Raw genomic sequence first — 15,185 nt, forward strand, 5'->3', positions numbered from 1 at the left:
TTGAGAGGTAGTTTCTTCGGTAATATGTGAATATACGCAGCATAGGCAAATTGTTGCCTGTAGTTTTATGTATTTTGTATTAAAACATTGTTCAACACACACAATTACTCAATAACAGTTCAAATATTGCTCCATCTGCTTCGGACTTACACATACCTACTCAGTTAAAGTAGTAACGAAGCCATTTATAATTATTAAGTAGGGATGTATAAATGGCTTCTCTACCATTCTGTACTGTATTTGTAAACAACTTTTTGAAGTCGAAGTATTAAGTACATTTATGTGACACAAGACTGGTTTGCTAGACAAAAGTTTTGGTTTAAATGAGTCACTAACGTTTTGTACGTGTTTTGTCATCTAGGACAAAACAAGTATTTTTGATCAACAGTCATTAGCTAACAACTATTGCAATTTTATTGTCAGACTAACTAACAATACCAAACCTTCAGCCTAGACGAATCTGGAAGCTCAGACAGCACTCGAGCACAAACAGCACGTGTCACTGCAATGGGCCAGTGTTTGCCGCAATTGTGTCATCCTTTCGATTACACATTATAAATAACTGCAAGAACAAGCGCGGTCTCGTGCGCGGGCGCCGCTCTGATAACGCGGGTTATCGACAGCGCGGGAAGATTCCACGGCAAACAACTGACGACAACATCGCATACTATCCTACCCACCGCTCAAGCGATTTTCAACCTTATTACATTTAACAGCCAGTGGAAAGTTTAACTAATTGCCTTACTCTTCCAATGATGCGTCCTGCTATCTCTAATTTTTTTTTCTACCGATTGCGGTATTCATTTAGATACCAAGGTCAAATATCTATGATTTCAATTTAAATGAACAGCGATTATGACAAAAATTTCGTTATCGTCGTCGCTACGCCACCTCTTGATCTAAGATCGGTGTGTTGACGGTTACTGTTGAGAGTTCATCAGTTTTTACTGGTTTTCGCATATCATCTGTTACTAACTTATATAATTGTGATAATGTTTTAACTGAGACTTGCGACGTAAAACAAGCGTGAGGACGTAAGCTGTAATCAATTTTAATTATTTTTATTTGTTTATATTTCGTGTTGAACGTAAAACTTACGCAAATAAAGACAAGAACAAATTTACCTACGCAGCAGAGAAATTAAACAATAGATAGTTCTAATTTTTATGAACTAGAACAATCGCCTTTAGCTATTAGCATAACAGTACAATGCCTTGCATAGGTAACGTTCCTACTTAAGTGGCATTTATAAATATGCAACAAGCAACTACTAAGTATATTGCATACATACTAAAATACCTCTGAACTTACAAAGTATTTAATTAATGATTTGAAATTAAGTATGTATTTCATCATAATGTCAAAGTATTCCTATTCCAAAGAGCACTTTGTTTATAGAACAGACATGCATGACGCTTGCAATTTTGATATGAAATTCAACTACCTACCCCTAAAGTCCATTTTCCTTTGACAAGGTAATATATCTAATAAAAGAGTGGCTACAAATAAAATTATTCTAGAATAGGCCGTTACACTAGTTTGCAACAATCTTGCAGGACATAATTCATCGGGAGCTGTCATTATATTATTTATTCCGTGGTAATAACCCGATCACATATAATTGCGCAATTATGTGAAGCTTCTGTTCTTCTTCTTTTTCATTGTTTTTATAAACAAAACAAAATGGTAATGAAGTAGGGCAACTGTATCTAATCTACTTACGTTCTACGATTACCAACTTTTTAACTCCCGACGCAAAAAGTGTTATGAGTTTTACGTGTTGTCTGTGCAGCTTGTGACTTGAATGTTTGTGAAACCTCAGCGACAAAAGGACTAAATTCCAAAGATGGTGTATTTTTTTTAAATAGTATGTTTTGTATGAAAATTGAAATATGCGCACGAATATATTACATAAAATTAGTTGAGCCGTATATATGTTGAGTGGGACTCAAATGAAACGCACTGGGATTTAATGTTGATGACTTTATCTTAAAGAGTGACGCAGTTGTGTTAACTTCGTCAGTCTTACTTTAAGGGATGTAAGAAGACATACAGAGGGTGTAACGAAAAATTTCTCGTTAGTTTTATGTTTGGCTAGCTACGCTTTTTACGTAGTACTAAACGCTACGCGAAATACACCAGATACATTATATTGTTAAAAGTATCTAGACATTTCCTAATAAAAAAAACAGCGTGTAATTCCACCTAGTGACCTAGGCACAAACTAATTAAAAATTAACATACAACATTGATTTTTAATCCAATTCCAACGTAAAGAAATTATTGTGTTGACACAATGGGATTGATTGCAAATTGCTCTACCTATTTTTTTATAGTTTTAATTACTATTGCGTTTCCGATTGTCGAGGGTCAATTTAAGTTATTCATATTTATGACGTGATGAAAGTTAAATGAATGAGCTACGTTTAACATCGGTACAGTTCTGGGAACTTTTGTGTTTATAAAAATAATAATTGGCTTAATAGCCAAGAGCCTCGACCAACACCTAAAGAGGCTCTCGTTAGGTGTCTGGGTCAAGGGCTTCAACCGGTACTTCTTGACGCGGCGCATATCATGAGTAGGTTCCTCTCTCTGGAGCCCTAGCCACCGGCAGTTTAAGCCCTGTTTGCGTTGCCGGTTGGAGGGTTATTTTTATTTTTAAATGTACTTATATTGTTTTTGTTTTTATATACAATGTCTAAAACTGAAACATAAGTTAAAGAATAATAACTAAACACCGCTAAAAAAGCCGACCCAAACATAGTTGGGAAAAGGCTAGGCCGATGATAAATTGAACACGAAATTTGTGATTATTGTTGTCGGCAGTATAATTCTGTAAGATGGTCCAACATTTTTGTAATGATTTCCAAAAATGCGCTTTAGTAACATTATTTAATTGTTTAAACGTGTGAGGATTTAATTATTTTATTGTTACTACTATTTAATTGTTGAACGTCTCGTTTAAGAATCGTCAAGAAACTTCATATCACCCAATTCTCACAACGAATATTCGCGAATACATAATAATATCGATAATGTGGTACCTATATTATTAAAACAAAACACTGTCACATGTTGCTACGGCACGTGGTCCGGCACACACCGCGCACGATTGATAATGTCAAGACCCATACTTAATAGGTACCAAATACAGCATACTATATGCGACTGCTTGGTTAACTTCTCAATCTTTATCTTAATCCCTTTTAATCGCTATCAGGTGGTAAACTGATTACGTAATTGGGGAGTTGATAGTAGATAGACAGAAATAAAAACTTAGGCAAGCCTCTGTTTGTCACGTTCCGATAAATGGTTTGTTTTTTTAAGGGGCGTGACTGAGGCATAAGACATGATGTCAAGATAGTGTTGCCATCTTTCACGGTTCAAGTACCTTTGAAGCGTGCTGTTGATTTGGTAGGCACGTTTCTGTAGAAAAATAACTCAGAACATTCGTAGTGAACATATTATCAATTTAAATATTAACGCGAAAGCAAAACGTGACGATTTTTAGAGCTTAACTCACTTGACTATATTATTTGACGGGTTATTGTTTTTTTTAAGAGAAAGATAAAAGAAAAACTTGTTCGTCTACTTGTAGATGAAAACCAGACCACCCTCTACATGAACAAATAGCTCAATTACTATAAAAATAAATATTTTCTTTTCTTCTTAATAAGATTGCTATTTTGACATCGCGCACTGATATTAAAATTTTCAGAGTTGGTACCTGAAAAAGGCAAACTTGAAAAAACAAAATCAATTTTGTGACACGTAGTTTTTCACAGAGATCTCCAACAACATGGACCTGGTTACGCAGTTCACATAATATATAATTAGCGCCTGTATTTACCGGTTGAACTTTGAACTCGCGTATATGAAGCGAATACAATTCGGTCATGCTCTATAAATGGCCGCGATAAAAATAATACTAAATAATAAATGACGTCATATCATACGCTATTAGTTCATGACATGCATTTTGGTACGCCTATCTATTTACTATGTAGCACTTTTGTTAACGTTGGTACCTACTAATAAATTACGTGCGAATCGGATTGACAGTTCGGAGCCGTAAATAAGCTATCTAACCGATTAAGTAGGTATGTTATACCTATAGCTTTATATACTGACAGATAGACCGACAGCGGAGCCTTTATAATAAGGTTTCTTTCTACCCTGACAGAGCCCCATAAACAAATAAACAGAGTGACAAATGGCGTTATGTGACGAAACGAAAGTTTAAACAATCACATAGTTGCAATAAATGATTTTTTACTTGAAATATTGCATCATATTATTAACAAAAGAGCATAGAACTTTTGTTTTTCTCTACTTTGACTCGCATAAAGGTTCTCTACCCAAGTCGATAGAGCTAGACTTATCTACACAAAATATTCACAAATGCCTATTTCACTACGCCAAACGCACTCACGCACACCCGTTCGATCCCTGCGTAGGACAAGCATTTGTGTAATCGATGAATGCTTTTTCCTAGTCTTGGTGTCATTGAGCATGTGATTTGTATGTTTGTGAAACCCTGCGAGTCGTTTAAAAAGAAACCTCTACAACCATGCTCGCTTTTTAGTTAGGTAAACTATACAAAAATAGCATCACGTTATTGGATGCCACAAACCACTAAAGGTTAAGCACGTCATAGTGACAACCAACACCTACATTACTACGTCACTCTTGCTACGTCACTTAGAAAGTTGACGTCACTATTTGATGTTTCATTGTTTTGCTTTAAAAATGCGTAGTGTTAGTGCGTCATTGTTTTTCTAATCTGAAGCATTAGGAAATAGAATGATTTTCCTGAAAATACGTCATCTATTTGTCTTTGTATTAAGGTGTCATGACGTTTGCACATAGTAGGATTTTGTGTCGGCATTTTATTGGTAGGTCCTGTGCTATTGTGCTGTATATCATATTGTTATTGATTTTTCATTTCAGTGTTTATAGCAAAAACTAAAAATGGTTATCGCTAGAAAGAAGAACATGAAAGGCAGACGTATGTATGGTAACAATAATTAATATGTTATAATACAAACCTCAAATTAAAAGTTACGACTTTTTATTCAAATGGCCATCTATTTATTGATCTCAAGCTAAACGCTAGCCCCCAGTTTTGTCCTGGTTTCACCGCTTCCTAAGGGCTCTTGGTCCCGGAGAAGAAACGGCACCACAAACTGCACAGCAACACGCTGTCTTTCCGTTTACCATATTTAATATACCTAACCAATCATAATCTATACTAATATATAAACCTGAAGAGTTTGTTTGTTTGTTTGTTTGTTTGTTTGAACGCGCTAATCTCAGGAACTACTGGTCCAAATTGAAAAATTCTTTTTGTGTTGAGTAGACAATTAATCGAGGAAGGCTTTAAGCTATAAACCATCACGCTGCGACTAATAGGAGCGAAGATACAATGGAAAATGTGAAAAAAAAACAGGAGGGGTATAAATCATAACTTACATCTTCTTCTACCCACGGGAACGAAGTCGCGGGCAACAGCTAGTATATTTATATAGGTATCGTGCCAGATAAACAAATGTTTGAAGTCGATATACAAATACCACACAATTTCCACCATAAATAAAACAACTAAGGTTTGACTGCTTACTGAAAATAGGTCCCGCTACACTACCCGCCATAAGGACTAGTGACTGAATACTTTGTCCTTATTTTTTACCCTTTCCCCAAATCATTCAGCAAGTTCTTTATCTACCAAATCAAGAACATGCTGATAGGTAGACAATAATATTCTTTGCAACTAGAGTCATTCCTGTAAGGTTTTAAAAGAGCCTTTAAAAACGGCCTATTTGAAATAAAAACTTTTGATTTTGATTTCTTTCTTCTCCATTTACGAAAACTGGTCTTTAAAAGGCCAGGCTTAAAGCCTTAAGAAGCCTTATTTACTTTATCTACCTTAAAAGATAACTTAATATAGTGACAATCAATCTCCTAAATCATTACCACATTGTCAGTCCGTACATCAGCTAATTCTGATTAATAGATCGATAAAATCATGTGTTATTCGAATGGGAGAACTTGATATGATTAATATCCTTATTTACGCACTGTTATCTTACGAATAAACTTTCCATTTGTTTATAACGGCTTGTTTTATTATAATGACGTGGGTCTAAATATAGTCTGCTATCGTGTTTGATGGAGTTTTTATTCTTTCTGACAGTTGTCAAGAGCTTTTTGTGTCGACCATTGTTTGATGATTGCGTAAAGTTTTCTTTTGTTTAAGCTGGGTTATATCAAGAAAACATTTCACTCTAATTTTGTGTTGAAAATTGTATGTGCAAGTTCTTCAAAGAGAAGAATGAGTCGTTTTAATGTCTCCTTTCCTTTTCCCTTATGACAGTCTCAGTGGCTTTTATCCAGTCATATTGCAGACCAAAAGGAGAGAAATCAAGTCACAATAAGGACATAACTATTTTTCTATAGCCATTGTAGGTAGGTACATATTAGGAAGACAAACAAAATACTTCTGATAAGTTAAACACGCTCCCCAGTCAGTCATCACAACATAAGGACCATCATATCTTCGAGTCGACCTCATCATGGAGCTATGTACCTACCTACTCTTACAAAAACATGTTTACGACAAAAGACGATGAGACACAGATAATCGTTAAATTATTTGATGTCTCATCATTTGTGGCACCGCCTTCTAATCCGACACCCGGACAGTGACAATGACAGAAACAGAGACAACCAAAAGATATGATAACGATGTTTTCGAGGACACCTGTTCGAAAAGTCGCGTTATTATCGTACTAAGTCAATAATTACGATTGTAACTTATAGATACAGTGGGATTAATTATTATGTCATCATGTACCAACTTTCCTTTCATCCATGGGATGAACGGGGGCACCCAATGCATGAACGGAAAGTTGGTGTGCTACTCGGGTGTTACAAAATGACAATTATAGAAACAATGTGCCCGCGTTGTGCCTCTGCTATTCAGACTGTAGCACTAACAAACGTTAGTGCCTGAGTAATCTTTGTTTCAGGCAATTGAACATTTGTAATAAGTGGCAAAGATTCGCTGTCCATAACTTGTAAATACAAAATAACACAGCGAAATTTACAAGCTGTTATAATCAAAGACATATACAAAAGTTAAGCACACTACAGAGATGCACCAGGCATGTAAAACTCAAAATATATGTCCGGAAATAACTTTTGTCTAGCCATAACGAACTCACCAACCCCTTTGTTGGGATGCAAACACGAAATCAAAGTTCATTATCGATAAGTTATCTGGAATCGATAAGCGTGATGTGTCTATAACGATTGTATCGATATGACTCGCACGCGGGGGCATACTTAGTACGTGAATCACTATGACGTCTATGCAGTATTCGTTATCGACTGATGTCTATCGGTGTGAAGGCAGATTTACTGCTTACATTGTGGACCTATCAGAATAGTACAAATCTATAAATGGTACTGGAATATCGGTAGATTTGGTATTGTTTGCATGGTCGCGGAACGTCGGTGGAAGTCACGTTTTAGATAACAAACAATTTAATCCGCTGAAAAGGACTATGCTACTAAAATTCGATGAAGTGTCAGTTGAATTTTGCCAATAGACACAATAGTTAAACAATAAAAAACTTCACATATGACTCATGGTACAGGGAAATGAATAAATACTGCAAATCAAGATAAGTTTTTTTTCTTAAATTCCTAATAACTGTAAAAAAGGAAAAAATTCATGTACTCTCCATTACAACGCATTGACGTATTCATATATAAAAATAAAATCGCCAAAATTCACAATCTCCTAAACGCACGTAACAGATAAGATGGATCAAAAATAATCCATCCGTTAATTAAATTTTCCTTCTGTAGACGTAAACAAAAGCGCGTGCACTCCGCAGTCCGATCACGGCTTTACATAAGTGATGATTGATTAGGTTGCTAGGTAATTTCCTACGACAGTTTGATAACCCATTTCTAAGGTCACTCTCTCAACACAACTCACGTAGCTATTTACTGATACCCTTTACCCTGGGCTTTCGCATTCCTTACACTGCTTGTGAATGTGCACAATATGTTTCATTTTGACAGGCGTGGGTGGACGCTAAGTACTTGTTATAAAGGTTCTGTGGAAATTTAATTTTAAAAGAGCATGGATAAAGCAGTTGAAGTCCGAGATCAGATTTAAAGGATAGATTAGTCAAAAAAGGGGGAACAATATGGAAACGGTGTGCCGTCTGTTCTTTCTTATATGCATAGTTATTTATATTAATATTATTATGCCAAAGATTCTGCTCTCGTCTTCACAGTGAATAGGTAGTGTCGCCATAGATATGTCGAGAATTGAGCAAAGTCAAGTTATGTATTTATGACGACTGTGCTGCTGCTGTGTAGCAAAACCACAGGATAGCAAAGGACTGTAAAGTAAGAACAATCCCTGCATTGGACGGCCCAGAAAGTATTCACGGATTAAATACGCAACTTTAATCAATAGCATTATTTATATCTTACGAGATCGAGATAAGGCTTGTGTTGGAGAGCGATAACAGTCAGATTCAAGTCTGAATAATAATCCAGGTTAGTCAGACCGGAAATTAACTAAATGCATAAAAAAGCTAGATTATAAACTGTTTACAACATTGAATCTAGAATATACGTCAATGGCCGAACTTCCGGATTATTCTCAAGGTTTGTTGTTGCGTCGAGATGTTGTAATTATATAGAAGCGTGGTAATAAGCGGTGTAGTAGGTATAACTACTTAGTCCTTCTAATGCAGAAATAAATTTATTTATTCTTGCTATGACACACCTTGAACTGCGATGGGCTGAGTCGATTGATTGGTAACGCATGCAGATGGATGTAAAATTTGATAATGTAGTAATTAAATCGATAAAATGTATGAATAAAATTTGGCTACAGTTAGGAGGATATCGATAAATATCTGTTCTGAGATCGGTGTTTGTACTCTACAGAGCTATATAAGTGGACAATTTTGGGTGATTTTCAGGTTTTATAGTAGGAAATGTAGAAACAAATGGTTTACAAATGCTTAAGTGGAGGTTTTAGGAATTCGAGTAAGAATTTGATAGCCAAACAGTCGAAGCTCTATTAATATACTTACATAGGTAGAAGGAACAGACATCAATAACATTAATCCTCTTTTTGATTGAAGGTGCATCAATTTTGAGCCTTGAATTAAATATATTATTAAAGACAATATTAGTCTTTCACGCTTTATACTAATTACAAAGACACATCAATGTAACATACATCGAAATAGCTTTAACTAAAAATTTCATACGTCATTGGTCATAATACATGTCTTGTATCTTTGTAGATTACATTTTAATTCCTCGTTGATTCATCAGACGCGTAGATATTGCGACAATCTGTATTATGATGCAATAGGAAGAATACTTGAACAAATAATATTATCTGTGCATGAAATGTTGACGGATGAAGTAACATTTAACTAGATTACTCTAGAATCGGGTACGGAAGTATCGAGTATTATATAATGTGTTCTTTGTAAATATTGATAAGATACTCAATACTTTATTGCTTCCATACTGTAGTTACAGGTGGTAATTTTAGGTACAATGATCAATTATGGATCCCGTAGGGCACATTTACATACATACATTACACACATTTATTAGCAGAAGTTTAAACTGATATTTGTTGTTGCGAAGCTGCTATTATTAGGTTGTGTGCAATGTTGTTTAAAAAAAACCCTTTCGATCTTCTTCTTTTAGTACGGTTTGTATACAGCCTGGTTTTGGGTTAAGCAGCTTGTAGGAGTCTGATATGGTCTAACAAGTGCTATAAAATTGTCCTGGTTTTCTCACGATATTTTTCCGTTTCGCGTCTTTTGTTTTGACATGAATTCAAAAGTTCATTGTTGCGTGCCTCGTTTCAAACAAGCTACCTTTGACTCGACACTCCAACGGTTGTACCATGAGGCTATTTTAGCACCGATTTATTTTTTCGATAAATTGTATAATCCGCAATTTTTTGGAGTTTTTAGTGCAGGACTTTAGAGCCAGAATGTCAGTGAAAATGTTACTTATGCGGAGGGTCTGAATCAATTGCAATCTACTGAGTTTTACAAATTTTCACATCGATATCACACGACATTGAATCATATTTTCGTAACATCAGAGCGAATAATTAATTAACAAAACATTGGTGTTTATTATTTGAACTTTGCTTAGAAGTACTGATAATAGCTGATGATAATTGTTAGTTGGACTTCGCTCACAAGAGCAATGCTCTAAGGGAGAGAATTTTAGACTTTGGACCTTGTTCATGTGAATTAAAGTTTTTACTTCTAAAACAATTTCAATTAAAAAAGAAGAATGATCCTGTATATTTAGCGTAGGTTCTATAAGTATCAATAGTATCTGCGAGAACGTCATGATGACTTCTTTAGTGTAAAAGCGTCTCACAAAGTTATCTTGGAAAGCTTACGCTGGCTTTGCGAAGCTTTTTGAAGTTCTGAAGCTTTACAGCAGATGGCACTAGGGATCCAATACAGATTGTTTCCATGGATCAATAACAGATGGCGTTACTTGTCCTACTCGGGATCATACTACACACAATATGTTCTGCTCTACCACATTTGTTATCAAACAAACAATTTCGTAATGAGATGTCTTTAGCAGAAAATCACTTTGATAATGATATCCCTACATTTTGACCGAAATAAATTTCTGTCTTTAGTCGTTTATTCGCTTGTTATTCATTCTTACTTAAACGATTCAACTTTATAATTAGTTTATATACATAATTTTTCCTCTAATTAACAGCAATGACGTGATACAGTGAGCCGTCAATATAAATCGTTTTAATATATTCTGCATTACCTTGATCAGCGATCGGGTTCTAATTTATTCCTCAATATACATTGAATGAGGAATAAAAACAGTGGATAATGGGGTCTTCATACTTTATATTTGTGATACGAGAGATATGAGTTCTTACTTCTGCGTAAATCAGGTTGCAGAAGAAATGTATTAATTAGGTACCAAGATAATTTTTTTCGCATGCAAATCCTGCATCAAAACATGTAATTACGTTGTCTGACGTCCAATAGACAGCTTGTTTACTTGTCAAGTCGTGTATCGTGGTAGAGGGCGACCAGCCTCTAATGTCACCAGTGGAAAGCATCGGTGGACTAAGTATCGTCGTCGTATCACATGATGTGCCAACTATAAGAATATTGTAAACAGGAAAGTTACCGAGCACGCGCGCCGGGGCCGCCGTGTCAGAGGTCCAAGTCGTGCCCTTAACCTCTTTAATATTTATCGCTGTCTGATTTGTTATGTTTAATTTATTATTCAGTTCTTTCCAAAATGTTATCTGTTTTTAAACAATTTGATTGTGAATGAACATGTCATCACTCAAATCATATTAAATTCGTGTATTAACATGAAAGGGTTTTGGTATAATAAAATGCAGAAATAAGGTAGATAATATTTTTTTATTAACTTACTCTTTTGTATGATTGTTCACAATTCTGTGAATTCTTTTAAACGATAAAAATATAACAATACGAACTTGAACAGGTTCGATACAACATCTCTTATACAATAATATTTACTCTGTAATATCACAAGTACACTTACATTCTAATTTTTATTAAAGCTTTTAAGTTTGGACTTACGATCTATGATTTTAACTTATGCTAACTGATTCTGAGATCTAAAGATATCTTGATATCCTCCACACGATTCACTAAACTTATGGATGTTAGCGGACACATTTGGGCGCGTACGACTCCGTCGGTGCTGGAACAGATGTGACCGCGGAGCCGGGTCCGCCAGCTCCGGGTCAGCGTCTACCACGGCCGCCACACGGCCGGGCCCTTGCTGAAGGCGCCGGCCGAGCAGTCCAGCGGCGTGGCCGTGTGCATGGGCACGGGCGAGGCAGGCGGCGACGGAGTCACGTAGCCGGAGGTGGACGAGGCGGTGGACAGAGCGGGGCTGGGCGGGCTGGCCGGAGGAGTGTCGGCTCCCGCCGCGGCACGTTGCATGTCGTTGAGTCTGTGGCCCAGGTGGGTCATGAGCTGGGTGCCCAGCCTCACGTCCACTCCAGGGATGGAAGCCAGGCAGCGAGACACTTCGTTGGCGGCGTGAGTAAATCCAGCACGGAAGCGGTCAGCATCCACAGTAGGGTTGAGTGACAGGCGGCGCTGGCGGCGCAGCTTGTGAAGGTGGCGAACGGTCAACTCCAAAATATCGGCTTTCTCCAATTTTGCAACATTTTCTCCTTCAGACTGAAGAGCGCTGACCATCAACTCCTTGAGCTCGTCGAGGCAGCGGTTGATGCGAGCGCGTCTTTTGCGCTCAAGCATCGGCTTCATAACTTTGCGATATTGATAAGTGCGCGAGACTGGCTGCGGGCCGTCGTCTGCGAGTGAATACGCGATCTCGTAAGACATGTTGGACATTTGTGTGTAGCGAGTGGAAGTGTGCGTTTGCGCTGAGCGTTGAACGCGGAATGCGGTATGTCGGCCGGGCGGGGAGCTTATATAGGGAGCGGAGGGCGCGCGATCGTGGGAACGCACGGAGCCGTCGAGTTCCCACACGCGCCACCTGTGCGGAGCAGCTGCCGCCGGCGCGGGGCGCGGGGGGACACGCGCCGGCCGCGCGTGCGCGCCGTAAACAATCGCCGGCGCGGGCGCACGCCGCGACGCCTGGCCCCGGTAATTGCTCGTGTTGCGGACGGATTCTATGTGCGCAGCGGTCGCGGCTACCGCTCGGCGCTCAGCCTAGGACACTGCTTAGCTCAAACCATATACAGATTGTCGTTAATACTTATCTCATACGACGTTAGTCATGCCTTTAACAGATTGTAAACACTCAACGTGTTTATAAAAGTCGCCTTGTATCAAAAATTGCAGAAACATAATAACTATGGAAAATTATAAACATGAAAAAAAAATGATCATAATTTTAAGAAAAGTGTAAGAAAAAGTATTAAGGTCACACGTAGCACGTAGCTGGCGCCGGCTACGTGTTGCGTAGCACAGTACTTTGTCACCATTAGCCACCTTCAATAGCAGCGTGTAACAATTAATCAAAGAGTTATTGCTGCACAAACGGAGCTTCTATTTCATCAGCGCGCATTTAATTAAAGCTGCGTCTAATTAAGATCAGATTTATGCATCGTGTGTCGCAACGTAAAGCCGGTGTAAAGCGATCAGTCAAGCGGCGACCGGCGGCTACACAATAGCCCGGCGTCAATTATATTCTGATCGGCTCTCGGCTACTGTTGGCGTTCATCAATCACGGATTACGCGCTGTAATAATTATTGACAGATGGAATTACAGTCGCGATACGCTGTAGCCGGGTTAAATGAGACTATCTTGGGTAATGAGTTGGAGAGTTCCGTAACGGGGTCGTGCTTGTTGTTACATATCTTGTTTGTCGTGTGTTGTGGCGCCGGCGCGGTGTGGCGTGGCGGTGCTGCGGTGATGGCTCGGTAGCGGCCGTAGGTGGGCATTAGTCAGAGCGGCGCTCGGCGCGGCCGCTCGGCCAGTGGGCGGCGGCCCACGCCTGACGCCGATGACATATTATCCGCCGCGGCACCGCTCGTATCGACACGCGTTCATTATCGACGATCACTGAATGCTTTCTCCGAAATACACCCACTTTAACACTCTATATGTTTATGAGCTTGTTATAATATGTAGATACGACCTCGTATATTACGCGCCTTATAAAGTTGGTGCTTTTGATCATAATGTTGATATTTTGATGGTACCTTTTTTAAGTAAACGGGCTTTAAAAATGATCACGCTTTTAGAGTAACTGTCTCAGTTAAAACGGGTTTCTTTAGGACTGCAGTGCTCTTAATCAGTGTAATTATTCTTATCATTAAGTAATTAATTACATAATATTAACTTCTCTTATCACAGTACTCATTTTTGGCATATTTATTTTGAAATGTGAATCATTCAAAATAATTATTACCTACGTTATTAAAATCTAGAATTTGAAATTATTATTATTTTTTCTTTAACATGCCAAAAATGTGTGTACTATTTAGGCACTTTACATTTTAGCCCAAAACAGTAAATATACTGGACTAATTTACAAACGTATTAGGAAAGCATTGCAGTACACTAATTGTCACTGCCTAAATATTCCACAGCTAATGTCTGGTGGACGGAAAAATGTTAATTTGTGGTATAATGTGCGCTATGCGCGTGCGCACGCGTCCCCTGCGGGTGTCCGGTGATTACGGGCCGTCTATAATGCACACAGACATTAAACTGTGGAAAGTTTAGTCAAATAACGAGGATTGTTGAGGTATTAACCGATAACTAAGTGTTCTGAGAAATTATGGTGATACTAAATAACGTGCCTTGTGTCAAAGTGTGCCGTTTAATAATTAATGCTTCTCTTTAAGGTCTAAAGAGGCCTTCGTTCTTCAGCGAGACATTTGATGATGATGATATGATGTTGTTGTGTCAAGAAGTGATGAGCTACATACAGATTATATGGTATTGTGTATGGTTACTTAACAGGAACCCTCAACTTAAGATTAAGTACAAAAGTTTGAGGGAACAAACAGTTTTGTTACTCCTGTCAACATTATTCCCGTTTTTAAGCCCACAAATATATAACTCTATACAACGTTAAGTATGCCTATATCTCCGTGCATCATAGATAATGTATTGTGTAGGTAGTCTGGCTGAAGAAAAAAACAAAAGAATTAAAATATTAATTACCGTCGGCGGCTAGGGTGTAGTAAGTCTAATTGGTGCCCAACGTAAGACGATAAGAAATCTGATTATCGCTTGAGTTATCGAGCGGCGGGAGTTAAGCGGGTTTCAGATAAAACAATTTTAATATGTACATATACATATATATATGTTTTTACCCTCCTTTACTCAAGAAAGGGATTACGCTAAAGGTTTGTAAACAACTAGATTTAATTTTATTTTCTGAACTCTGTTTTACCGACTGGTGTTAAAAGCGCATTGTTTTAACCGCGTTAAATAGGATTACCGGAAATAAAACAATACTATATACATATTTTCTCAAAACAAACAAATGTCAAGTGCAGACAAATCCTCAATTTTACGATCACTTCAAAGCGCTTTTTCTCATTCTACACTTTAAATAAAGGAAGTAAAATTACCAAGTCATAAAACTAAAAGTACCGTTACGGTAA

General features: G+C 37.7%; 1 protein-coding gene across 1 annotated transcript; it reads right to left on the bottom strand.

The window, feature by feature from the left end:
• Nucleotides 1-11,464: 11,464 nt before the first annotated feature.
• LOC113507677 (enhancer of split mbeta protein-like) lies at nt 11,465-12,555 on the bottom strand. Its single transcript, XM_026890581.1, has one exon. The coding sequence runs from the start codon at nt 12,450-12,452 to the stop codon at nt 11,841-11,843; it is 612 nt and encodes a 203-aa protein (XP_026746382.1). The 5' UTR covers nt 12,453-12,555; the 3' UTR covers nt 11,465-11,840.
• Between the last annotated feature and the right edge of the window lie 2,630 nt (nt 12,556-15,185).

Source organism: Trichoplusia ni, unplaced genomic scaffold (genome assembly GCF_003590095.1).
Source record: "Trichoplusia ni isolate ovarian cell line Hi5 unplaced genomic scaffold, tn1 tig00003038, whole genome shotgun sequence".
NCBI classification, from domain to species: Eukaryota; Metazoa; Arthropoda; class Insecta; order Lepidoptera; family Noctuidae; genus Trichoplusia; species Trichoplusia ni.

Bases quoted from the DNA above. Each gene is read 5' to 3' on its own strand.
- LOC113507677 (XM_026890581.1), bottom strand. From the start codon at position 12,452: ATGTCCAACATGTCTTACGAGATCGCGTATTCACTCGCAGACGACGGC.